Source organism: Pogoniulus pusillus, unplaced genomic scaffold, assembly GCF_015220805.1.
Source record: "Pogoniulus pusillus isolate bPogPus1 unplaced genomic scaffold, bPogPus1.pri scaffold_50_arrow_ctg1A, whole genome shotgun sequence".
NCBI lineage: Eukaryota > Metazoa > Chordata > Aves > Piciformes > Lybiidae > Pogoniulus > Pogoniulus pusillus.
The window spans coordinates 280358-305368 of NW_026974709.1; the positions used below are offsets into that span (position 1 = coordinate 280358).

The 25011-nt window shown below is 47.6% G+C and overlaps 2 protein-coding genes across 3 annotated transcripts in view; one reads left to right on the forward strand and one right to left on the reverse strand.

The window, feature by feature from the left end:
• Nucleotides 1-25011, reverse strand: part of LOC135174234 (gastrula zinc finger protein XlCGF26.1-like) — a 203351-nt gene that overhangs the window by 117069 nt on the left and 61271 nt on the right. The window lies entirely within an intron of this gene.
• Nucleotides 528-2530, forward strand: LOC135174239 (olfactory receptor 14A16-like). The gene has a single exon (XM_064141465.1). The coding sequence runs from the start codon at nucleotides 709-711 to the stop codon at nucleotides 2023-2025; it is 1317 nt and encodes a 438-aa protein (XP_063997535.1). The 5' UTR covers nucleotides 528-708; the 3' UTR covers nucleotides 2026-2530.

The following is a 25011-nucleotide window of genomic DNA, read 5'->3' on the forward strand; positions in this document are numbered from 1 at the left end:
CTGGGCTCTGTCAAAAGAGAAGTGGGGTCAGAGAGCATGGGCAGGGAGGGAGGTGCCAAGAGAAACTCTGCTGCAGGGCAGATTTAGGCACATCCCAACTGTGACCTGTAGTGCAGGCTCCTTCTCGAGCAACAACCTCTCATGTCCTCTGCCACCTGGCACAGCCCCAACCCCGGAGGTCTGAGCCCTTAGTCACCTCCTGGTCCAGCAGATCAGAAGAGATGGAGTGCAGCTCTTTTGCCATGTGCCCAGTTTCCACTCTCCAGAACTCTCCTGCAGTGATGTTCTCTGGGAGGTGGTGTGCAGAGCTGGGGAAGGGCTCTCCTGAGTGCCCATCTACCTCTGTTCTTGCCTTGGTCACATGCTCTTGGTATTGCTGACACCTGTATGAGGATGGGAGCTTCAGCTGCAGAGTCAGGCACAGACCCTGTGATACCTTCTGTGCAGTTGGATCCACAGCAATAAGGTGTCTCAGCTGACCTCCAACCTGTGAGGCTCTGAGCAGTGCAGTCTGCGAGGTTAGGCAATGAGCTGACTCCCTGCAGAAGCTGCCATAGTCAGGACCCTTGGGATGTCCATCCAGGCTGTGCTGCCTTCCAGGGGACACCGAACCAGGAGTGTGCTGGGCTACAAGTGGGGTGCTGGGACCTTGAGAGAGGATGAGTGTCTGGTGGCTTTCCAGGGTGACATGGGAGTGTGATCACCTCCATGTCAGCAAGGTTGTGCCTCATCCACCCGTTTCTTAACCCTGGCAGTGCAGATGCGGACAGAGTGTTCTGCATTAGAGGGCTTCTATGGGACACAGCTGAGCACCAGGAGTGGTTGCTGCCCCTTCCTACTGCTGCAGAGCAGGGCTGGCTACTCCAGAGCCTGTGGGCAGAGGCTTTGTTCTTCATCCTACCCTTGGGCAGCACCAAGAAGGGCTCTACAATTGGACCTGAAGGAAGGTCTCTGAGAAAAAGCAGAGGGTGTGTGTGTGTGACATGGGAGGATCTGTGGGACATGGCTTTGATTTTGCTCACAGAAGTCTCCACTAACTTGTCACTCTCTTCTTCTTCTATGCGGACAGTGCCCCACTCTCAGAAAGGGCAGATGTCCAACAGCAGCTCTATCACCCAGTTCCTCCTCCTGCCATTTGCAAACACTCGGCAGCTGCAGCTCCTGCACTTCTGGCTCTTCCTGGCCATCTACCTGGCTGCCTTCCTGGGCAACAGCCTCATCATCACCACCATAGCCTGGAACCACCACCTGCACACCCCCATGTACTTCTTCCTCCTCAACCTCTCCCTCCTTGACCTGGGGGCCATCTCCACTACTGTTCCAAAATCCATGGCCAATTCCCTGCGGGACACCAGGGACATCTCCTACACAGGATGTGCTGCTCAGGTCTTCTTTTTGTTATTCTTGATTGATGCAGAGTTTGCCCTTCTCACTGTGATGTCCTACGACCGCTACGTTGCCATCTGCAGACCCCTGCACTACGGGATCCTCCTAGGCAGCAGAGCTTGTGCCCACATGGCAGCAGCTGCCTGGGCCAGTGGCTTTCTCCATGCTCTGCTGCACACAGCCAATACATTTTCACTGCCCCTCTGCCAGGGCAATGCCGTGGACCAGTTCTTCTGTGAAATTCCCCCAATCCTCAAGCTCTCCTGTTCCAGCTCCTACCTAAGGGAAGTTTGGCTCATTGTGGTCAGTGTCTTTTTAGCATTTGGGTGTTTTGTGTTCATTGTGGTGTCCTATGTGCAGATCTTCAGGACAGTGCTGAGGATCCCCTCTCAGCAGGGACGCCACAAAGCTTTTGCCACCTGCCTCCCTCACCTGGCTGTGGTCTCCCTTTTTGTCAGCACTTGCACATTTGCTTATCTAAAGCCCTCTTCTTTCTTCTCGCCTTCCTTGAACCTGGTGGTGGCAGTTCTGTACTCAGTGGTACCTCCAGGAATGAACCCTCTCATCTATAGCCTGAGGAACCAGGAGCTCAAGGATGCCCTGAGTAAACTGATCACTGGATGGTTTCAGAAGCAATAAACTGTCTTCTCCTGCAGAGCAGTTCTGATGTCACTCAGCGTGGGCTCAGCCTGGCTGATCTGGTTGTGGCTGCTGCTGGTGGGGTTACCCATGTGAGAATGTTCTCACAGAAATGCCTTTCTTCAGACCCTTTCTGGTTCAGTCTTGACCTGTCTGGTGTGACCCAGAGACTGCAGACAGGAGGAGCTCTGCTCTCTCTGCGTTCAGCACAAGAAAGTACCCTGCAGGGACTTGTTTCTCTGAGCTATTTCCTCCAAGCCTTCTCTGGAGCTGCAGGGCACTGTCTGCGTGCAGAAGTGGAGGGAAAAAAAGAGTCCCAGAGCAGCACCAGTGCCAGGGAGCCACAGCACTTTGGCTGTCTTGAGCTTCTCTTTCTTCCTTTCCACACTCTCCTGCTGAGCCTCTGTGTTGGGGCAAGGCCTGAGTGCTCTGGCAGCTCGGACGCTGTCCTGCTGTATGGCAGTGCTGAGACTGCAGGAAGGGACAGGCTGAAGTTGCTGCTAGGACAGAACTGGCCTCCAGAGCACCATGGCCATCGGACCAGGGCATGACCTTCTGAACTGCACCATGGATGTCATCCAGCTCTGGACTCACTCTTCTCCATTCTCCAGCAGTTGTTGTGCCCTACAGAGGAACTGGAGCTGTGTTTTTTACTGCCTGGAGCACCCTGCAATGGTGCCAGGCCACACCAGGCTGTGCTGGGGAGAGGACATTGGTGCTGGAGAGAAGGCAAGGGAGGTAGGAGAGCTTAAAGAGAGCTGGACAGGACTGCAAAGTTCCTAGGAGAGAAAAATGTCACTGTCTGGCTTGCAGTGAGAGATTATGCAGGGATCAGACTCACACTGGGGCTTTTGGTGTAGTTTGTGGAAGGTGCCAAAGATGTGGAGGTGTAGGAGAGAGGGGGAAGCCAAGCTGTGTCCTTGGTGGTGTGGACAGATTGAGGAGGTGTCTGAAGGTCTTTGTCATTACCCAGCATCTCTCAGTGGAGAGGACAGAGGAAGTGGAGAGAAGAAAGGGAAGTGAGAAAAATCTTTGAGGGATCTGGGCTGGAAACTCTTAAGGAGCAGCAAACATCAGTATCGAGCTTCTTGTGTGTGACCATGGACCTGGGCTCGTCCCACCTGGAGAACAGAAGATCCTGGGGGAACAAGCAGGAACTGGGCTCTGACCCCAGCAGAGTGCAGCAGACTCATGGCTTGATCTGTCCCAGTACAGACTTGGACCCTCTCCAGTACAAACACAAGCACAGACTTGGCCTTCTCCCCACATAAACGAGTCCTGATCCCAACCCAGTACAGGGCAACATCCAGTACCAGCTCTGGACCACCCCATTGCGAACTGGATCTCCTGATCTCAGCCCAGTATTGATGTGGTGGTTAATAAATATGAATTCTGATGGGGCTGATATAAAAACAATTAAATATTATTTATTAATTAGAAACCAAACAAACTTATTTACAGTTAATCCATACACAGACTCGGATGTTTGGTCAGCACCGGCGTTGCACCATGGGATAAACGACTTTTGGGTCATTCTCCCCTTTATTTCCATGCTACAGTGAGTTATATGCTTACTTGGAAGAGGCGTGCACAGCTAACTTAGTTTAGGATTGGTATATGTGGAAGCTCCAAGGTTGCAGGCATGGTACAGATAGGTTGATATTACAATAACAATCCTGTAAGATCAGCCCCTGAGCCGACTAACCCAGCCCCCTTGCAGCTGCATGTGGGGGGTGCCACCCAGCGCCTGGTATCGTAAGTCCAAGATGGACTCAAGGACACTTTCCAGCATGGGTGCTCCTATTTATCACTTCATGTCCTGTTAGTAAAAATCTCTCCACAATTCCCTCTCTTTCTTTTGAGCAATCCGGGCTTGATCTTCAACTTTACACAGGCTGTTCAACACTCCGCAATTCACTATAGTCAGAAATGCGTGCCTGTCTCCTTAAGAGCTGTTGGAGAATTTCTTGCTAACAGGACATGAAATGATAAACATGAGCAACCCATGCTGGGAAGTGTCCTTGAGTCCATCTTGGGAGTTAAGATACCAGGTACTGGGTAGCACGCCCCACATGCAGCTGCAGGAGGTGGAGTGCCAGCTGCATGTGGGCAAAGTTAGCCAGCCCCAGAGGCTGATTGTTATGGTATATTACCCTATCCGTGCCTCACACGTAACCCTGTACCCTCTATATGTAACCAATCTTAGTTGAGCACACCTCTTGCAAGAAAGCATGTAACTCACTGTACACAGAAATAAAACAGACTATGACCATCTAACCATATTGGTGAACAAAGAGTCATTTTACCCAGGTGCTCCACTGGCAAATGGCACCTAAACAGTGAATCAGGCATGCGGGTCAGACTGTGGCAGGCCGGCAGCGGAAAAGACCGTGCTCAAGAGGGCCGGGGTTGGCAAACGTGCCGACCACCCTGCAGACATTTTCGTATCGAAAAGTAATGTCAGCCGATGACACTGGGCCAGAGGGCGTTGCCTGAGGAAGGAGGGTAATAACTGGATGCTCAGGGCCGCGGATGAGCACTCTGAGTTAAACAGGTAAGGTCGCTATGGAAACAGACGCAGCACTGTCCCCGATGACGTGTTTACTCTCTGAGAGAGTGTTGTGGAGGGCCTGAAGGCCCGTACAGAGGCCTTCCTTATGCCTCTACATGCCTGGACATGTATTTCTGCCAGGATCCTTGATAGTGAATAGGGTTGTGTAATACACACACACCCCCAGTCCGTGTATCCCTGGGGTCCGCCCATGTGATGCCCCTATTTGGGAGAGTCCAGGCAAACAGCTCCTACCTATTAAGGTAAAGTTTGGCTTACTGCCAACCTGACTGGTCACTTTGGATGGCCAAAGGGCCATTAATATTGGCCCACAGTCTATAAAGAGGGGTGCACAGGAGCACCACATGTTCAGACTCAGCTCTCGTCAGACCTGACCCTGCCTGCAGCATACCTCAGCTCTCTGTTCCACATTGCAGTGTTCTGCTGCCCTGACTGACTTGCAAGGCCCAGACACAGAATCTGGCCCTTACATGAAGCTTACTGAGGCTAAGACCTCGTTCATTGATTTCAGTTTGCAGCTAACCTGACTGCATACCTTAGAAGCAGAGCACATTCAGGCCTGCACCCATTTATATATATGGGGAGCTGATAGCCCCCTAAGCCTAAAGCCAGCTGCGCATATCGGCTAGCTACCTTGCTTTACCTACGGAGCTGAGACTCCCAGCCTATTGCCTGGCAAGAGAACCAGGACTGCAGACCTTTTGGATTGTCTGCCAACCCACATACACGGCCTGCTAGCCATGCAGAGGACCGTGCCAGAAACTGCACGGACATCCTTCTCCTGTTCCTGGAATCCTGCCAGCTGATCATCCCTGGACTCGCAGTATGCAGAAGCAGCAGCATCGAGGCAGAGATCACTTCACCAGGACAAAAGGTTAGAGGAAACCTGTTTACCCCAGAGACTGGGAAGATTTATCATCCCCCCTCAAGCCAGGAGGATTTACCTAGTTTGCCTCTCAAGCTGGGATGATTCCAGCCCCACAGAGTCCGGACACTGGGCATAGGCTGTGACGCAACCCCAGGAGGGTGATTAATAATAAGAGCAGCACTTATAAGTAAAGCTTGATTCCTTTGTAATATATGTTGCCTCTGCCTTAGAGCAGACACAGGGTTTCAGCCCACCCTGCAAACAGCATAGTCCCCAAGTGGCACTAAGCCAAAGGGGAATCTCTCTCTCTGTCTATAGTTGATATTTTCCAGTTATTGACCAAATCCCTATATATATCATACCCTAATTGTTTTCATAAACTTGCACAAAGAACTAAATATTATTAAACAGTGGTTGGGGGTAGCAAGAGTTTGTAAATATTAATTTTATTAAAATAACTTTTATAAAAAATTAATACCGCCTCAAATTAATTTCTCTCGTCCTCCAAAGAGGGAGGTATAGAGAAACCCCCTCCGCAACAGGGATACAACAAAGGGTCATGGATTGGGGTATCTTGGGTGCTTGGGTTGCTGCTGTTCATCTGTGATTTCGAGCAGTTTGGAGCAGCTCTGGTCCCTGCAGCCCTTGGGTTGGCAGCCTTGGAGCTCGCTGCTATCAGGAGGTTCTTTCAGCTGCAGCCACAGCAGTGGCTCTTGTGGCTTCTCCAGGTAAAACAAGGCAAGTTGCTCACATTCATGGCTGTTACAAATACAGACCCAAAGGCAATGAGAGGCCAATGGCATCAGAGATAGAAACCTGATACTTTCACCTATAGAACCAGATTTACCCAAACACGGCCAGACACAGAGAGAGTTTCATGGGTGTGGTACAAGGGCCAGGCTGCACATACCTCACATGCAACATGTCTTTGGTTGCATCTTAGGTCTTTGGCCCCAGCATATGCCTGGGCAAACCAAGGCACGGTTTTTGGGCTCGTGCTCCTCCAGGACAAGTTTCAGTTTCCAATGCCACATCTTAAGCACAGAACCTGGGGGGTTGTGCAGCAGGTCTTGGCACTGTCATGGAAACATATTACAGATAATAATCAGCAAAATATATAAACATTAATGGACCTGGAAGAGAAGATTCCTTTGGCCAAACGCTGCTTGCGGTCAATACACTGCTCGCCCACTAGAGGGACTCGAGGAGCTCTTTCTGCTCATGGCAGAAGGCAATGGAGAATTACAAAGAAGCTTTTAAGTGTTTACTCACAAAATTATTATTACCCAACTTGCTGGGGCTGGCCACAGACCCAGACAGTGCCCAAACACTTTCAGGGAATTCTGTCTTGTTGGCTGCTGAGACTTGATTCTTCCCAGGCTTCTGGGGAAAGGAGGCAAACAATCTCTGACCTTGTCTCCTGGCTCCTTTGAATGATCTGTGTATCTCCAGGACTTCTTGTCTCGGCAGGAGACTCTCAGGTGCAGGCAGGATGCCTTGTGATGTGCAGTCTCAGCATGATGTCATGCAGGCATGGAGGCATTTGGAGCCTGTTCCCGGTAAACTCATGACAGTGGAACTTCCAGGCAAACAATAAGGCAGTAAGCAATGGCTGCAGGCAACTGCAGGCACAAATAGAGTGGCAGAGCATAGCAGGGCACTCTGTGTTTACCTGCATATCTCTTCTACCAACGAGGGCTGAGATCAATTGCCCTTTGGACACAGAATAGCCAATCAGAATGGCAGTTAGCCAAGACTGACCATATTAGGCAAAGCCACAGGCTTGCTTTACCCAAATCTGGCAAAAGCATAGGCCTTGCAGAAGGCAGGCACAAGCTAAATGTGTGTACCTTGTTTACCACAGGACCAAGACAAGTCTGGGCAGGCAGAGTCCTTAGACTTAGTGGCTCCAGGTTCTTTTGTCTTCTTTCCCACAGTTGCTTCTCCTTATAAGAGGAGGGAAAGCAGAAAAACATTCCTGGGCAAGCCAGGACATGTATAAGCCTATTTTGGGCCCATCAGACCTACCATGACAGAGATTATCCGCTGAGTGTTCCTCAAATCCGTGCAGGGACCGGTACGACAAGTCTTACATCAATGTGATGCATAAGTCAATGCTCTTTATTCAGCTAAGAGTGATGCTTATATAGTAGCTAATACAAGGTGTATAATTCTGATAGGTTACATAGCAGAATATGGGCTACCAATTACTTAACATACTCTATTTTAATTACTTAAGCCTTATCATTATTACCCTGCTAAAATTATTCCAAAACCTATTTCAACTGTAATATTCTATTACAATTAACAACTACTTAACATCTTATCCAGTAATTCTCAAACTCTATGATCTATTCCAATCAAAAACTAAAAACATGATCAGCATTTTAGTTTGCAAAAAGCTATCACAAATGCACACTGTCCCTGTAGGAGCTGCAAATGCAGTGTCCCTTTAGGAGCTGCAAATGCACACTGTCCCTTTAGGAGCTGCAAATGCACACTGTCCCTTTAGGAGCTGCAAATGCAGTGTCCCTTTAGGAGCTGCAAATGCACACTGTCCCTCTAGGAGCTGCAAATGCACACTGTCCCTCTAGGAGCTGCAAATGCACACTGTCCTGTTAGGAGCTGCAAATGCACACTGTCCCTTTAGGAGCTGAGACACTTCTCCACAGAAGCTGCAAGGAAAAAAAAAGGAGGAGGAAGAGGGAGGGGGAGTGGGCCCCACTGCATTAGCAGGCAGGGGGCTGCAGTGGGCAAATCTTGCGGGAGATGCTCCTCCCATGGCTCCCACGGCTGAAGCGGAACACTCCCACCACCGAATCGGGTTCTCCCCCTCGGCTTTCGGCCAACCCATGCAGAGCTGAAGCAACTACACAGATTCGCTGCTTTGTTCTCCAAATCCTCCATTTTTGCAGCCAAGAAGTTAACTTTCTAGGCAGGCGAATCTGAGCTGCAGAAGCCTCAGGGGATGATAACTGAGCACTTAGCACTTCTATGGCATTCGGCTTAGCAGCAGTGACTAACACAAGTCTCTCATCCTCAAATTTATTCCATAGCCTGGCAGCCAACAGCTTCCCATTTCTTTCCCCCGTCCTCTCCTCCTGGGGCAGATTACCAGTCTTAATACTGTTACTTTTCCAACCTGGCAATGTACCACTCCCTTAATTTACAGCCTCTCTGGAGCTCTGGCTTCTTTCATCCCTCAGGGCTTTTCCCATCACATCCCAGGTGATTAAAGGTTGTTCTTTTGCACAGCAAAATGCAGCTTTTTAAAGTTTGACTGTCCCAAAGTACATCTCTCACAGAGAGAAAACGTTTTGGAGAAGCTTTCACCATAGCTGCTTCTTCACCGAGCATGGACCTCCCCTTTCTCGTCCCTCAACATCGGATTTACAGTCCGCCAGATACAGCCTCCCATAAATCTTCTCCTGCTTCTGCCAGACCTTGGTTGTTGAACAGCTGCCTTAAGTCTCTTAAATATCCCCTCGTTTGACTCCACAACAGTAACTTACCCGGATTCCACTCCTTCAGGGGTACCTCCCTTTTTTGCACAAGCTGCATTAGTGTTTTCACAGCAGCTCTTTCCACTGTGAATGCAGCGACCCCCATTTCTTGCCACTACTGATTGGCGGATCCATGGTCCCCTACCCCTCTCGGATAGGCCTGGCTACCTTCATCAGCAGGCGAGACCCCTGCTTCCTCTGGTCATCTGTGTTCTGACTCTTCCTGTGTTGAGAATCACATCAGGTGTCACCAGATGCTGGGTGTTCCTCAAATCCATAGAGAGACCGTGTGGTGGAGGGCCACATAGGCCCAAATGGCCGTGTTTACAAGTCTATTCTTGCCCGGACATGTTTTCCCCCCAAAAGGTGTTTTTCTGTCCAAACCAGGGAAAAAAATAATAAGTGGACAAAGGAGCACAATAAGCCTGGTGCCTTCCAGTCTGGCCTGCCCTGCTTGCAAGGTTGAGGTAAACATATTGTATAAGCTCACACGCCGAGGGTGTGGGCCCACCTGAGCCCCCTCCATATTTGGGGGTACCAGACCCATGGATTTCACCTTATTTGGCATGTTTTGGCCTGCTGCCAGATGCTTATTGGACAGTATTGTGGCCAAAGGGACCATTAATCTCGAGCCCACATCTCATAAAAAGGGCAATTCAGTGTTCCTGCCACCCTCCTCCTAGCCTCTTTGTCACCTCTGGAGCCACCGCCGCTGCATGGTTTCCAGCCCACGGCACTTCGCACCGGCCCGGGGAAAATTCGACTAAGGCGCTCCTGGCCAGCTGCCGCTCCAGCCTGTCGTTCCCAGCTCGATCGTGCCCGTGGAGCCTCCTCAGACAGCGTGCCCCAATAATACCTGAAATGAACTATTCAGATCCACGAGGGTCAACGACATGGCTTTGCCACACATATTTGGGACCACCGAGACTGTGACTCCAACTATTGAGTAAATGAACAATCTCGATTTGAGCAGCATAGACTTTCAGACTTTACCAGTGGCACTTTTATGCCACCAGACTCTCTATCCAAACTTCTACCAAATTCCTAATTCTGCTGTAAATAGACATTCTGTAAAGTAATTTCACAACCGCATACAAAGAACTTGTGTAGGTTAACTGTATATAAGTTTGGGGGGGGGGGGGGGGGGGGGGGGAATTCTCTTTGTGTATAATATTAAATTATTTTAAAACCTTTCTAATTCGGCCTCATATTTAATCTCCTAAAACCCAAACAAAACCCCTTCACAACAGACTGGTACTGAGTCTTACATCAATGTGATGCACAAGTCAATACCCTTTATTGAGCTAAGCGTGATGCTTATATAGTGGCTAATACAGTGTGTATAATTCTGATAGGTTACATAGCAGAATATGGGCTGTCCACATGCCTAGAGACAGGTCTGACTGACTGTCCCCCCTTGCACAACTAACTACAGCTAATTCTGCAGATAGCAGTTCATGGAGGAATTTTTAGCTTAAAAAGGAGGGCATGAATTATTAGAGCTGAGCAATCCAGAATATGAGGCTTGTCCCTAGTCCTTGAACTAACCCTGAGCCCCAAATCTAAAGGAAGCAGCATGAGATTCAGTAGTAACCAGGACGCAGAGCAGGAACTGTTATCTTTACTAACCCCAAAAGGATGTAGTGCTTCTTGAAGATTTGTGCTTTGTATGCATAGATAAAACCAATCAGAAAATGCCACACGCAGGCAACCTTGCTGTATGCTATTGTCATGGAGGGCCTGTAGGCCCAAAAAGAAGTTTATTTATGCCTATGCATGCCTGGACATGCCTATGCTGCCAGGACCCCTGGTTGTAAACAGGTTGTGTAAGCCCCCACGCACCCAGCTCGTGTCTCCCTAGGGTAAGTCCATGTGATCCCCATATTTGGGAAAGTCCAGGCAAAAACCTTCTGCCAACCTGATTGGTCATTCTAGTGGCCAAAGGGACCACTAATCTCGGCCCACATTCAATAAATAGGGGTGCACAGGTAAACAATGTGCTCAACTCAGACCCTCAGGCATAGACCCTACATAGCTCAGCCGCTCAGGCCCCCAAGCTCAGATGCCATTGCATAGCTCCAATGCTCAGAGGCTCAGACACTCATGCTTTGACTTACTCGCAGCTCACCTGCCTGTGTACCTTTCTTGCAGAGCTCATTTAAGCCTGCACACATATATATATCTATATCTATCTATCTATATATATATATATACATAAGGAGCCTATAGTCTCCGGCCAGCTGTGCACATCTGCACACTATTGCTATCAGGACCAGATCCTGTATTGTCTTTACCTACGGAGCTCAGACTCCCAGCAGCCATGCACACTTTGCATGCCCGCTGCCTATCATTGCCTAGTAAAAGCCACTGCTGCTGAGATAACCAGGAAGTAGATTCTGGATTGTCTGCACACACTCACACACGGCCTGCTAGCCGTGACCACCGTGCCAGAGACAGCACGATATTCTTCTGCTCCTGAGATCCTGCCAACTGAGGATTCCTGGACACAGCATCCAGAAGGAGCCAGCAGCACTAAAGGCAGAGATCACCTCTGTGACAGAAGAAAAGGTCAGAAAACCTATTTCTCCAGAGGCTGGGAAGATTTTTCCTTTCCCCTCAGGACGGGAGGATTCCAGCCTCAGAAGTCCACAGGCAGAGACCCTGGAGATGTCTGGACATTAGGCACAGGCTGTGATGCAGCCTCGGATGGTGATTAATAATTAATAAGAGTTGTGAGTAAAAGCTTTAATACCTCTGTAAATATCTGTTACCTCTGCAGAGGTAACAGCAGAATCAGTTCCAGCCCGCTCTGCTGGGCGAATAGCATTAGAGACCCCAAGCGGCATTAAGCCGTGGGGAAAACTCCTCTCTCTGTTTATAGTTTGACTGTTTGCTAGTTAAATAACAAATCCCTGTTGTCCCGGGTTTGGGCTGATCCCTCCCCCAGGGAGAAATAAACTCACCACAACACAGACCCCTTTTTTGAAAGTCAGGGAAAGATGAAATGGTACTTTCTTATAGTATAAGTATAACAATGTAAAGAGAGATAATAACTAGAGAAGGAAGGAAAAAAAAACACTACAATAACCTTAAGGGAGGTGGGGGAGGGGTCAAGCGGCAGTGAAGCAGCAGAAGCAGCAGTAGCCAAAACAGCAGCCGGGGAAGATAGGCGAAGCTGAAGCAGCAGAAGCCAGTGGGAGAACAAGCTGTGCTTCTAGATATTAAGCTCTTGATGCTCCAATGAAATTATGTTAATTTAAGTACTGTTGCCATTATGTGGCCTATCCCTGGAGTGTTCATCTTTCCCCTATGTCTGAGCTAGAGAATCAGCTCAAACGGCCACAATCCACCCCTTTAATATAATTTACCATTGCAGCATCAAGTCATTCTATGTAACTAGGGATAACATCAGTACCGTAGATGGTCGTTGTCCAGGCTTCAAGCATCTTTCTTCAATTTCCAGCTATCTCAGGTGTTGGCTAGCTCAATGGTTGTCTAGAACAGTCAGATGTTTTCTTTGATGAGTGGAATAGAGCAGGACTCTTGGCACTCTCAGGGCTCATGGATAGCGGGCTCTTCATGGCTTTTGGGCACCACAATCATCTGCAAAAGAACTCATAACAACATATCTACATTCTTTCTGCCAATGTCAGATTCTTTTGTGGCACACATTGTATTTCACCATTCTTCTGCATAAGCCAATATGTATGACCAGGTCCTTCAGCAGAAACCACCCCTTGGACAGGAGTAGCCTCCCCCGAAGAGGAGAATACCCAAACAGACTTGCCCAACAAATTATTTTCATGAATGACAGGAACCCTGTCACCTTCTATCTTTTGTAAGACCTCTGAATGAGCTGGGCCAGCTCAGTTGGTGGAACCTCTACTATTCACTGCCCAAGTGGCTTGGGCTAGATGTTTCTCTCAGTTCTTTAAGGTTCCTCCCCCCATTGCCTTTAAAATTGTTTTCAGCAAGCCGTTGTAGCATTCAATTTTGCCTGAGGCGTGTGCATAATAGGGGATGTGATAGAGCCACTCAAGGCCGTGCTCTTTGGCCCAAGATTTTATGAGATTATTTTTAAAGTGGGTACCATTATCCGATTCAATTGTCTCTGGAGCGTCATGTCGCCACAGGATTTGTCTTTCCAAGCCCAAAATGGTGTTATGTGCAGTAGCATGGGAAACTGGATAGGTTTCCAGCCATCCGGTGCTTGCTTCCACCATGGTCAGCACATATTGCTTTCCGGTCCGAGAACGAGGTAGAGAGATGTAATCAATCTGCCACACTTCACCATATTTGTACTTTGCCCATTGCTCACCATACCACAAGGGCTTCAGACGCTTGGCTTGTTTAATAGCAGCACAGATATCACAGTCATGTATAACTTGTGTTATAGCGTCCATGGATATGTTGATTGCTCTGTCCCATGCCCATTGGTAGGTAGCATCTCTGCCTTGATGTCCTGAGGAATCATGGGCCCACTGGGCTAAGAACAGTTCATCTCAGTGTTCCCAATCTAAATCCAAATCACAATTCACATCGGTTTGAAACACCTTGGCAGCCAAATCTGCCTGATGGCTGTGCTGATGTTCCTCAGTAGCTTTACTTTTGGGCATGTGAGCCCTGTACTCTTACAGGGATTTTCTCTAGACGGGTAGCAATGTCCTGCCATAAGTCAGCAGCCCAAATTGGCTTTCCTTTCCGTTGCCAATTATTTCTTTTCCAGTCCTTTAGCCAACCCCATAAGGCATTAGCCACCATCCACAAATCAGTATAGAGGTAAAGCATGGGCCAATTCTCACGCTCAACCACATCAAGAGCAAGTTGTATAGCTTTTACCTCTGCAAACTGGCTCGACTTGTCCTGGCACTCCAGATGACAAATCAGATCATGTATGGGCACCAAAGAGTCATGGTTTGTTCCATATTGCCTGTGGTGTACAATTTGAGTGGCAACTGGCAACTTCACATCCTCTACATTATGCTGCCCAACAACTGCAGACTCATCTGAGAGCTCAGGCCTAGCAGACAACTTCCATTTATCTCCAACAGTTTCTACAGTTGCTATTCCAAAGGTCCACTTAAAACCCTTGGGATCCTTAAAGCACCCTTCTCTCAGAAAGTCAATTCCCAAGATGCAAGGTGCATTTGGACCCGTTACAATGGCATGCCTTCGCCAATCACTCCCAGTCAAACTCATCTCTGCCTCTAACCTTGTCAATTCTTGAGAGCCTCCTGTAATTCCAGAAATAGTAATAGACTCCATTCCTTTACAGTTTGAAGGCATCAATGTGCATTGTGCACCCGTGTCCACTAGAGCCCTGTATTTCTGAATTTTCAAGGTACCAGGCCATTTAACATATACATTCCAGTATATCCTATTGTCTTCCTGGTCCCTGGCCTCCGCCTGGTAAGAGGCAGGGCCCCCCTAATGTTGGTCATTACAAGTGCAATTGGCACAGTGTTTAATGGTGTTAGTTGAATTATTGCCAGAACCATCTGAGTCATGTGGGGAAACTGAGGCAACTACTCTTTCAGTCTTCTCACCCTGTAACTCTCTCACTCTTTTTAGGAGAAGTGAGGTAGGTTTTCCATCCCATTTATCCATGTTTTCACCAAACTGGTCACGTAAGATTAGCCAAAGAGACCCACATGACTGTTGTCTAGGTTTTAGTGAGTTAGGGTGAATTGGTCTTCTAGGAGGACACCTATCCCTGATGGCCGAGACATGTACCCACTCTGATGGTGAAGAAGAAAGTTCACTGTCCTTTGCCAACTGGGATAGGGAGGTTTTAAATTCCTCCTTGAGTTGTTTCATGCTATCTTTAATCTCTTTAGTCATAGTATTTATGGCTGACACCATAGCATTAACCGTAAGGCTATCATCCATTTGCCTCATTTGATCAGCAAATTCACCCACAGTCATAGGAGTTGTTGCATCATCTTTCCCCACCATTTTACTTGCCAATGTATGGGCATAAGAGGGGGCGAGCTGAATAAATTTCTTCAGGAGAGCTCGGCTCATAGGTATCTCCCCAGGGTCCTCCATTGTATAATCTCCATAGATTAGCTCTCTTATGGCCATCTCTCACAAGCACTGAACCCTCTGTTCAATTGTATTCCAGCGTAAGGGTCTCCAGGGTAAATCATCCCTGTTGGGGTACCACAGTACCACAGCTGTCAATACGCGTGACCAGACATTAGACTTGCCACCGAGATGTCCTTAAGTGCTTATCTATGCCATTGTCTCTTGAGAAAACTCCCAACTGCCTTACTGTCCGAGGGTTTATTTCTATGATGTCCATGCCTCCATCCCAGCATCTGTTCAGCCAATTCCTCAGCAGTTCTCGTTCTTTCTGGGCATAGTCTTGCCTAATATGCCTGACCTCCTTCCTTGGCAACGGGGCTTTCTCCTCATCATCACTATCATCTGTCTCCTGAGTATATTTTCCCTTCACTCTAGCCTTTCCACTCCTTGTGCCCACAAGGGTACTAGCCTTCACACCAGCCAATGTACCCTCTCCTGGATCCTCTTCCCTTTGCTTCATGAGTTGAGCAGACTTCTGAAGCTCCTCATCCACAGCAAAAGGGTTACCCTGCTCTGGTTTATCCCCATCGTCATCTGAGCTATCTCGACCCCCAAGGCTAGCTGCCATTTTTCTTCTCGTTTTAACCGGAGCAAGGGAGACCTTATCTAAAGTAAACTGTGTCTTACTCTGGGAGGTGCCTTTCATTGAATCATCTGAATTTTGTTTGTCTGCCTGGCTCTGTTCCTCACGTGGTACTGGAGCTGAGGCTGAGGCAGAAGGACCCTTCCCCACAGCAGCAACAGCAGCCGGCTCAGCAGAGACAAGCGGGGCTAAGGCAGGAGCAGTGGCATTAGCAGGCTCGATAGCGTTAGTGGGCTTGCCCTCCGAGGACCTCGCCACATCCTCCAGTAACACTTCCGGTCCCCTGGTTGCAAGCAAAAGAGTCTTTGTCTCAGCAGCCTCTCTACTGGCAGAGGCTCTGGTGTCAGCGACCCTCCTACAGATCAAAACATTCGAGCCACATTTTCCACAAACCAGTTCCTCAACTTTATCTGTCCAAGGAACTTTGCCATAGCCCACACCGGCTGCAGCCAGATCCAGCGCCACTGCCACAGCCCTTTGTGACTGCACTTCTGCAGGGGTTCCATCGCTTCTACCCTTACTTTTCTCAGTTCTATTAGGTACGAATGGGAACCAGATTGTTTCCTGCCTCCATGCTTCAGGGTCAGTGGGGTACAGGCCATGTCCAACAATTTTTCCTCCTCTCAAAGGTTCCAAGGCAGGACATTTCGCTGCTCTGCGAGCAGTCTGTCTGCCTGATGCCATGGCCTTACCTCCCCCGCTTTAGTCACAGACTGTTTCTTTAACCCTTAGCTCCCTACTATTGCCTCCGGAAAAAGTAAAAACCTCACTTACAGCCTGTTTGTTCCTGCATCTCTCTCATCTCCACACTACAACCAGACCTACAATAGCAGCCAAAAACATCAAGTTCACACATATTAGGCAGGCTACTGGGTAGCTCATCTCTTCCAAATAACTCCTAGTCTCTGACACAAATGTAACATACGGCACACCCTCAGTGACATTCCTAAACCCTAAAACATTCCTAACAACATCTCCAACCTTCGTTAGCACAGCTTTTACCGAGTCCCAGACCATCTTAGCGAAGAATTAATACACCTGGTAGTACACCAGAGCTATAAAACACTGCTGAACTGATAAAGTCAGAATTGAGGCAATAATAGGCCAGAATATATCAAACAACTTCATTTTTCCCTGATGTTCTTATTCTGATTATCAATCAAAAGGGAAAAAAAAAAAAAAAACAAACCAAGATCGTGCCCCATATTTGGAAAAGAACCAAAATTAATGTCCTGGGTTAGGGCAGATCCCTCCCCCGAGGAGAAATAAACTCCACAACACAGACCCCTTTTTTGAAAGTCAGGGAAAGATGAAATTGTACTTACTTACAGTATAACAATGTAAAGAGAGATAATAACTAGAGAAGGAAGGAAGGAAAAAAAACCAATACAATAACCTTAAGGGAGATGGGGGAGGGGTCAAGAGGCAGCGAAGCAGCAGTAGCCAAAACAGCAGCCGGGGAAAATAGGCACAGCTAAAGCAGCAGAAGCCAGTGGGAGAAGGGGGAGAACAAGCTGTGCTTCTAGACATTAAGCTCTTGATGCTCCAATGAAATTATATTAATTTATCTATTGTTGCCATTATATGGCCTATCCCTGGAAAGTTCATCTTTCCCCTAAGTCTGAGCTAGAGAATCAGCTCAAACAGCCACACCTGTCCATATTTTATCCTAGATTGTTTTCATAACTGTGTACCGACCTTTAATATTAATATACAGTGGTTGGGGGTGGCAGAGTTCAGAATATTGAATTTAATAAATCTATATTTTTATATAAAATTATACTGCCCCAATTAATTTCTCCCCTCTGCCAAAATAGGCATAAGTATTGAGAATCCCCCTCTGCAACAGCTATAAGAACAGAACCCTGGATTGATAAAGTTAAAGAACAATGATTTAACCATATTGGTGTATGTCATGTTACTTTGGGGCGCTTTCACTGGCAAGTGGTGCCTGAATATGGGGACCCAGGATCGGGATGGACTGAGATAGTGCAGACCTTTCGAACTGAAACAAAGTCACCGGTGAGCACCATACAGAGGGTGCTGCAAAAAGGAGGCAGTAAGCCGGATCAGCTCGGACTGCAGCCGAGGACTCCATTGAAGAAGGTAAGACTGAGATGGAAATGGACACAGCCTTACATCTACTGGCGAGCATACTCTCCAAGAGATGGATTACGTCTGATATTAAAAGGCTCCAAGAGCTATCAAATGGGCCAAAGAGAAGGGTTTTATGAAGCAGATTCATATGATTTTTAGCCCAGAGAGCTGGAGAGAAGTGGGGAATGCAATGTGGGAAGCAGTTATTACTGAAGGTAAAGACTCTAAAAGTGCTCAAAAGCTTGGTTCCACCTGGTGAGATGTAATAAATACCTTAATGGAGATGAAAGCAGAAAGAAAGGTTGCCCTGGCTGACTCACAGTCACTACTGGCTGCGCCAGAGGTCGATAACAAGAAGAATGGTGCTGCCTCTCCAATAGCTCCAAGCATGCCCCCCCTTCCATGAGAAGAAAAAGAGAATTCACTAGCACACGTGTTTGGAGTAAACCACACAGGGCCAGTGGAAGGGATGACTGGCAGGACTGCCAGCTCAGCTGCTGAATTGAAAAAGAGTGTAGAACAAGAACAAGGGGGTCCAAATTGCCAATCAAATGAGCAGCTCCCCTTAGCCTCTCTGAAATGGGAGACTGAAGCCCTGCCTATGTCTGTTGAGAACTCTGCTATACAGACAAGAAAGGAGGCTTGCTCCCAGGGCTCTGCGTGTGTTAGCAAACATCAATCACCGCTACGTCTTCAGAAACTCAGAACACCTTGGAACAGGTTGTGAAAATGCTAGAGAAGTGGAAGCTGGATAATCCCAGGCTCCCTGAGAAGGATAAGGAACAATCTCTCCTGACAGTCAAACCTCTTTCTGAGTGCCTGAAAGACATTAAGCTAACAGACCCTCCTGTTGCACAGGAGAAGGCTGCGCAACATAATCTAAAGTGGTCAGGGATTATTAAGAATGCACTTACTGAAGGTGAATGGCACCTGTCACAGCTGGCTGCTTGCCCCGTGATTACCAATGCGAATGGGGAATCGTGACAGGAGGCATGGGATTGGAAGCCTTTAGAGAGACTGCAAAAAAATGTCAAAGAATATGGTTTGTGGTCTGAACCTGCAAGACAAACACTTGACTGGATTTTCTCAGCAGACCCTCGTGTGCCAGTAGACTGTCGTAATCTTGCTAGTCTTACACTAACTCCATCTCAGTTTTTGCTATGGGAATGGGAGTGGTATCAACTGTTGTGGAGAGCCTGTAGGCCCAAAAGCAGGCTTGCTTATGCCTTGCCCTGCCTGGACATGTTTTTCTGCCCAAACCAGAGGTAAACACATTAAATGGATAAAAGAGGCACAATAGGCCTGGTGCCACAGAGTCTGGTCTGCCAGGACCCCTGTTTGTAAACATGTTGTGGAAGCCCCCACACACCCAGCTCGTGCTTCCCTGGTGTAGGCCCATGTAATTCCCATATTTGGGAAATTCCAGGCAAGTGGCATTTGCCTATTATGGTAAGGTTTGGCTGACTGCCAACCTGATTGGTCATTCTAGTGGCCAAGGGGCCATTAATCTGGCTCACATTCAATAAATAGGGGTACACAGGTAAACAACGTGCTCAGACATCCCTGCTCACGCTACCTTGCTAGCTCGGACTCCCCTACCTGTGCACTTGCAGAGCTCACTTAAGCCTGCCTATATATATATGGAGCCCATAGTCTCACAGCCAGCTGTGCACACTTGCATGCCACTGTGTTATCAGGACCAGATCCTGTATTGCCTGCCTTTACCTACGGAGTGCAGACTCCAAACAGCCATGCACACCTTGCACGCCTGCTGCCTCATCATTGCCTGGTAAGCGCCACTGCCACCAAGTTACCAGGAAGCAGGCTCCACTTGTCTGCACGTGATCAGCCTGTCTGGCCAGCGCTACATCGTGCTGCGACAGCATGGCATCCTACCTCTGCACCTGAGCTCCTGCCTGCCTAAGAATCCCTGGACAGAGCGTTCACAAGAAGCCAGGACACAAGGGCAGAGATTGCAGTCTTCGCCTGGAGAACAAGGTCAGAGACTGTCATTTTCCCCCACAAGCCGGGAAGAATCTCCTTTCCCCTGAAGCTGGGAGGATTCCAGCCTCAAAGTCCACGGGCAAAGACTCCCCTCAAGTTTGGACACTTGTAATAGGCTGTGACGTAGCCCCTGAGAGTGATTGATAATTAATAAGAGTTATGAGTAAATGCTTTAATGCCTCTGTAATATCTGTTGTCTCTGCCATAGAGCAGAAAGAGTTTTCAGCCCATTCTGCAGGGCAAATAGCATATAGACCCCAAGTGGTATTTGCTGGGGGGAAAACTTCTCTCTCTGTTTATAGTTTGAACTGTTTTCTAGTTACAAATAAGTTACTGTAGATATTTTATCCTAGAATGTTTTCATGTCCGAGTAGAATCCTTTTAATATTAATACACAGTGATTGGGGGTGGCAGAGTTCAGAATATAGAGTTTAACAAATATATATTTTTATATAATATTATCTCACCCCAATTAATTTTTCTCCTCCGCCAAAATCGGTGTAGGCAGCAGAATACCCCTCTGCCACATCGACAAGCATGTAGAGAGGCTCCAAGACACCAGGCACAAGGTGATCCACTGTTCAGACTAACACCAGACATGATAACCAGACAGGGGTTGTACCAAGGCACTGACATTCAACTGCGATTCCCAGCAGCCCTGCACAACCTAGCCGCCCACCTAGCGCAACAAGCCTTTAACACAGCTCCCGGCTTAATGCCAGGACCTTCCTTCGTGGGCATTAGGCAAGGAACAAATGAAGAATACAGTCATTTTATCAATCGACTATGGGCTGCTTTAAAACATGAAGGTGACATGGATGACAATACAAAAGCAGGTTTGATTACAAGTATGGCCTCTGAAAATGCCACCCCAAGACAAAGAGTATATTGGCCACATTACCAACAGGAGCCTCAGTGGAGGATATGCTAGAATGAATTGCCTGAGCCCAGGGTAGAGAAGAGTATGCACTTGTGGCTGACGCGGTACATGCCTCCAACCAGGCTACCACAGCTGACCTAGCACAGGCAGTGGGCAAGGCAGTAGAAAACACCCTTGAGAAGAAAGTTTTTGTTGCTTCTACTAAACCTCAGAGGAGGGCCCTCCCTGGTAGATTCAGTGTCAATTGTTTTGGTTGTGGGCAACCAGGGCATGTCAAAAAATGCTGCACTGCATCAGTGTGGTGCGATCGATGTCAGTCACCTAGCCATGCAACTTCAGCATGCCGGTCGGGAAATTTCAAGAGCAGCGTGAACAGCCGTGCAAAGACAACGGTAGCTGTAGCCCAAAACCAGGAAAAGGCTACCTGGACACCCACCAACCAGCCACCAGCGGGAGCCTCAGAGTGGACCTGGCAACAGCAGGAAGTCTGACCTCGCAAGATGAAAAGGTAACGAAAATCCCAACCACTGCAACAGGCCCCTGGTCCGTTCTAAAGGACTCTTTAGGAGGACTTCTATTAGGGCGATCAGGGAAATGTATTCTATTAGGGAATCAAGGGCATAATTGTAACACCTGGAGTTATCAATGCAGACTTTAAAGAACTGTAGCTATAATGGCATACACTGTAACACCACCCTTGTTCTTACCTGCTGGTAGCTGCATAGCTCAGCTTGTGGCCATAAAAAAATCAACAACCCTCATCCAACCCAGAAGTCAAAAGAGAAGGAGGTTTTGGATCAACTGGACCTGTAATATGTTTCACAAAGGTCCTGTCTCAGCGTCCCATGATAATGCTTGAATTAACATCTCTTGGGAAAATGGTAAAACTCTCCCTCCACTATGATTGACACAGGAGCTGATGTTACCATAATCAACCAAACTGTATAGCCACCAGCTTGGCCATTGGTTAATCCAACTTCTGGAACAGTGGGAGTAGGAGGCCACTCGACAGCACAACAAAGCAGAGAAACTGTGAGTTTATCCTGGGAAGACTGCATAGTACAGTAAAGAGTATATGTTATGTCCCTACCAGGGAACCTGGAAGCACTTACCGGGTGAGACAACCTCGGTCAAAGTGGAGCAGTAGTAACAACCAACTCAAGGTCACCTTTTTTCTACAGACCACTGTCAACAAGCAACCAGCCATACCCATAACATGGCAAAGAGAAAAGCCAGTATGGGTCGAGCAGTGGCCTATGACTAAGGAGCGGCTTGAAAAGGCAACAGAAGTTGTCCAAGAACAACTAAAAGCAGGACATATTCAACCTTCACTTAGCCCTTGGAACACACCAATTTTTGTCATCCCAAAGACATCTGGAAAATGGAGACTACTGCAGGATCTTCGAGCAGTAAATGACCAGATGCAGGTTATGGGAGCTCTTCAGCCAGGACTGCCATCATCAAGTATGCTCCCAAAGGACTGACATTTGCTGATAATTGATCTAAAGGGCTGTTTCTTCACCATACCACTTGCTGAGCAAGACTGACAGTGATTTGCCTTCACAGTGCCATCTGTAAACAAAGCCAAGCCTGCAAGCCGAGATGAACAGACAGTTTTACCACAGGGAATGAAGAATTCTCCAACCCTCTGACAATTGTTCATTGCGAGGGCATTGCAACCCTTGAGAAGAAATTGGGCATGTACAATTATCTATCACTATATGGAGGACTTTCTTTTCTGTCGTTCAAGGCCATTTGTGCCTGCAGACTTGAAAATGACTGAGACAGTCTGCAAGAGAAGTGGTCTGACCATTGCCCCAGAAAAAATACAGCAGCAGAGTCCTTGGAACTATTTGGGCTGCAAAATTACTGAGGCCACAATCAGACCTCAAAAGATTGACATCCACACAGAGCTTATAACGCTAATGGATGTCCAAAAATTCAGGGTGATGTTCAACTGGTACAAAAAATAGTGGGAATAACCAATGAGGATTTAGAACCATTGCTGCCTCTGTTACAGGGAACAGATGCAAACAAAAATATTTCTCTAGCAACTCAACAGAAGTTGGCAATCAAAGCGATAACCAAAAAATTACTGACTGGTGTATCCACCCATTGACTTGCCAACCAACCTCAAGTGCTTCTATGTATCAATAGACATCCTTTTGCAATCATTGCTCAGTGGCAAAAAGAAAAGGGGGAGAGTACCAGGGGAGTGAAGAGTGCCACTGACAATGATTGGAAAATCATAGGATGGGTAATCCTGCCTACCCACCCAAAAAACACTGTCCAAACTCATGCAGAAGCACTTGCAGAACAGATAAAGAAGGATAGAACTAGAATTGTAGAACTAGATGGGGAGGAGCCAGTAGCTATCAGTGTACCAATGACAGGTGACCAATTAGAGTGGTGTCTGACTAACTCTGCACCATTACAAGAAGCTTTACTAGGATTCACAAGGGAAATAAGTAATGCTTATCTGGCACGAAAGATATGGCAGGGAATAAAGTGCCGGTGGAGCACCAATATGGTTAGATGGTCATAATCCCGCTTTATTTCCGTGATGCAGAGACTTATATGCTTTCTTGCAAGAGGCGTGCACAACTAGGATTGGTTACATGTGGAGGGTACGGGGTTACAAGCATGGCATGGATAGGGTGATATACAATAACATTCTACAGGGGTCAGCCCCTAGGCTGGCCAACCCAGCCCCCTTGGGCTGGCTAACTGCCCACTGCAGCTGTGTGTGGGGTGCTCACTGTTTACAGTTTGGTTTCCTGAGCCCAAGACGGGCCCAAGGACACTTCCCAGCATGGGTTGCTCATGTTTATCGTTTCATGTCCTGTTAGCAAAAATCTCTCCGCAATAAAGAACTTACAATGGTTCAGAATTCCAAAACTGAGCCCTGTACCTGTGCCCAGACAAACAGTATACATGGATGCAGGTAAGAACAAAAGAAAAGCAGTATGCACATGGTAGACAATGGAAAATGGCATCATCATCTTATGGTGGGAACGAGGGATGACTCACTACAAACCCTAGAATTGACAGCAGTTGCATGGGCATTCAAAAACTGGGCACAAGAACCACTGAATGTGGTCACTGACTCCCTCTACGTTGCAGGTGCTGTCGCCAGGATTTAAGATTCATTGCTGAAAGCACCAAAACAGGAGAGGCTAGCACAGTTGTTACTAGAACTAAGACATCACCTTTCTCAGCGAGAGCATGAGTACTGTGTAATCCACATTAGGAGTCACCAGTTAAATTCTGGATTGGGAGAAGGAAATGATAGAGCTGATAAACTAATAAGCCCCAGTCAATGAGTTCCCCCAGTAAGTGTGTTTGAACAGGCACGTCTTTCACACGGTATGTTCCACTGAAACACTAGAGCATTGTCAAGACAATTTAAGGTCTCAATCACAGAAGCCAAAGGCAGAGTCAGACTCTGTCCACAATGTAGTAATCACGGGCCAGGTCTTGGCCTTGGGGTTAACCCAAGAGGCTTAAAGGCACTGGAAATTTGGCAGATGGACATTACACAGGTAGCACAGTTTGGGAGACTGAAGTATGTCCACGTTAGTGTCGACACCTTTTCAAAGGTAATATGGGCCACTGCCTTAACAGGAGAAACGGCAAAGCACGTCTGTAAACACCTTACTGATGCCTTTGCAGTTCTAGGAGTGCCAGAATAGACAAAGACAGACAACAGGCCGGCCTATGCCAGTGATAAGTTTCAACACTTTCTTCAACTGTGGGGAGTAAAACATGTAACAGGAATTCCAAATTCTCCCACAGGACAAGCAATCACAGAAAGAACACTCCAGACACTGAAGGCTTATCTGGCCAAACATGCAGGTACTACTGACCCCCAAGAAAGACTGAGCAAAGTATTATTTGCAGTGAATTTTTTGTGCTTGACAGGTGATCATCAGGAACCTCCCACTGTGCTGCACCACGCTACCTAAAGAATCATGCCATCACGTCGATACCTGGCCTCTTGGTGAAATATCGTAACCCAAAACCAGGGAACTGGGAAGGACCATCCCCGGGGTTGTTTTAATGGTAGAGGCCATCTTTGTGTTTCCACAGAACAAGGGCCACTTTGGGTACCAAGCCGTTTTACAAAAGCAGTTGTTAAGGACCAGCAAGATTAAACTGGAACTGATCCCAGTGACCCTGCTGTGCCTACTCCTGAAAACGATGGAGACAGGGACAGTTATCCATGAGAGTGATACAAGAAACAACCTGTGGGTTACGTGGGCTAATGAGACAGGTGTTAAGGAGTTCTGTATAGCTATGGTACCAGCCACAGATCCTTTTAAAACTTGATTAACAGACATGCCAGGGTTTAATGAAAATTAATTTAAGAGTTATAGTACTACTAATTGTACT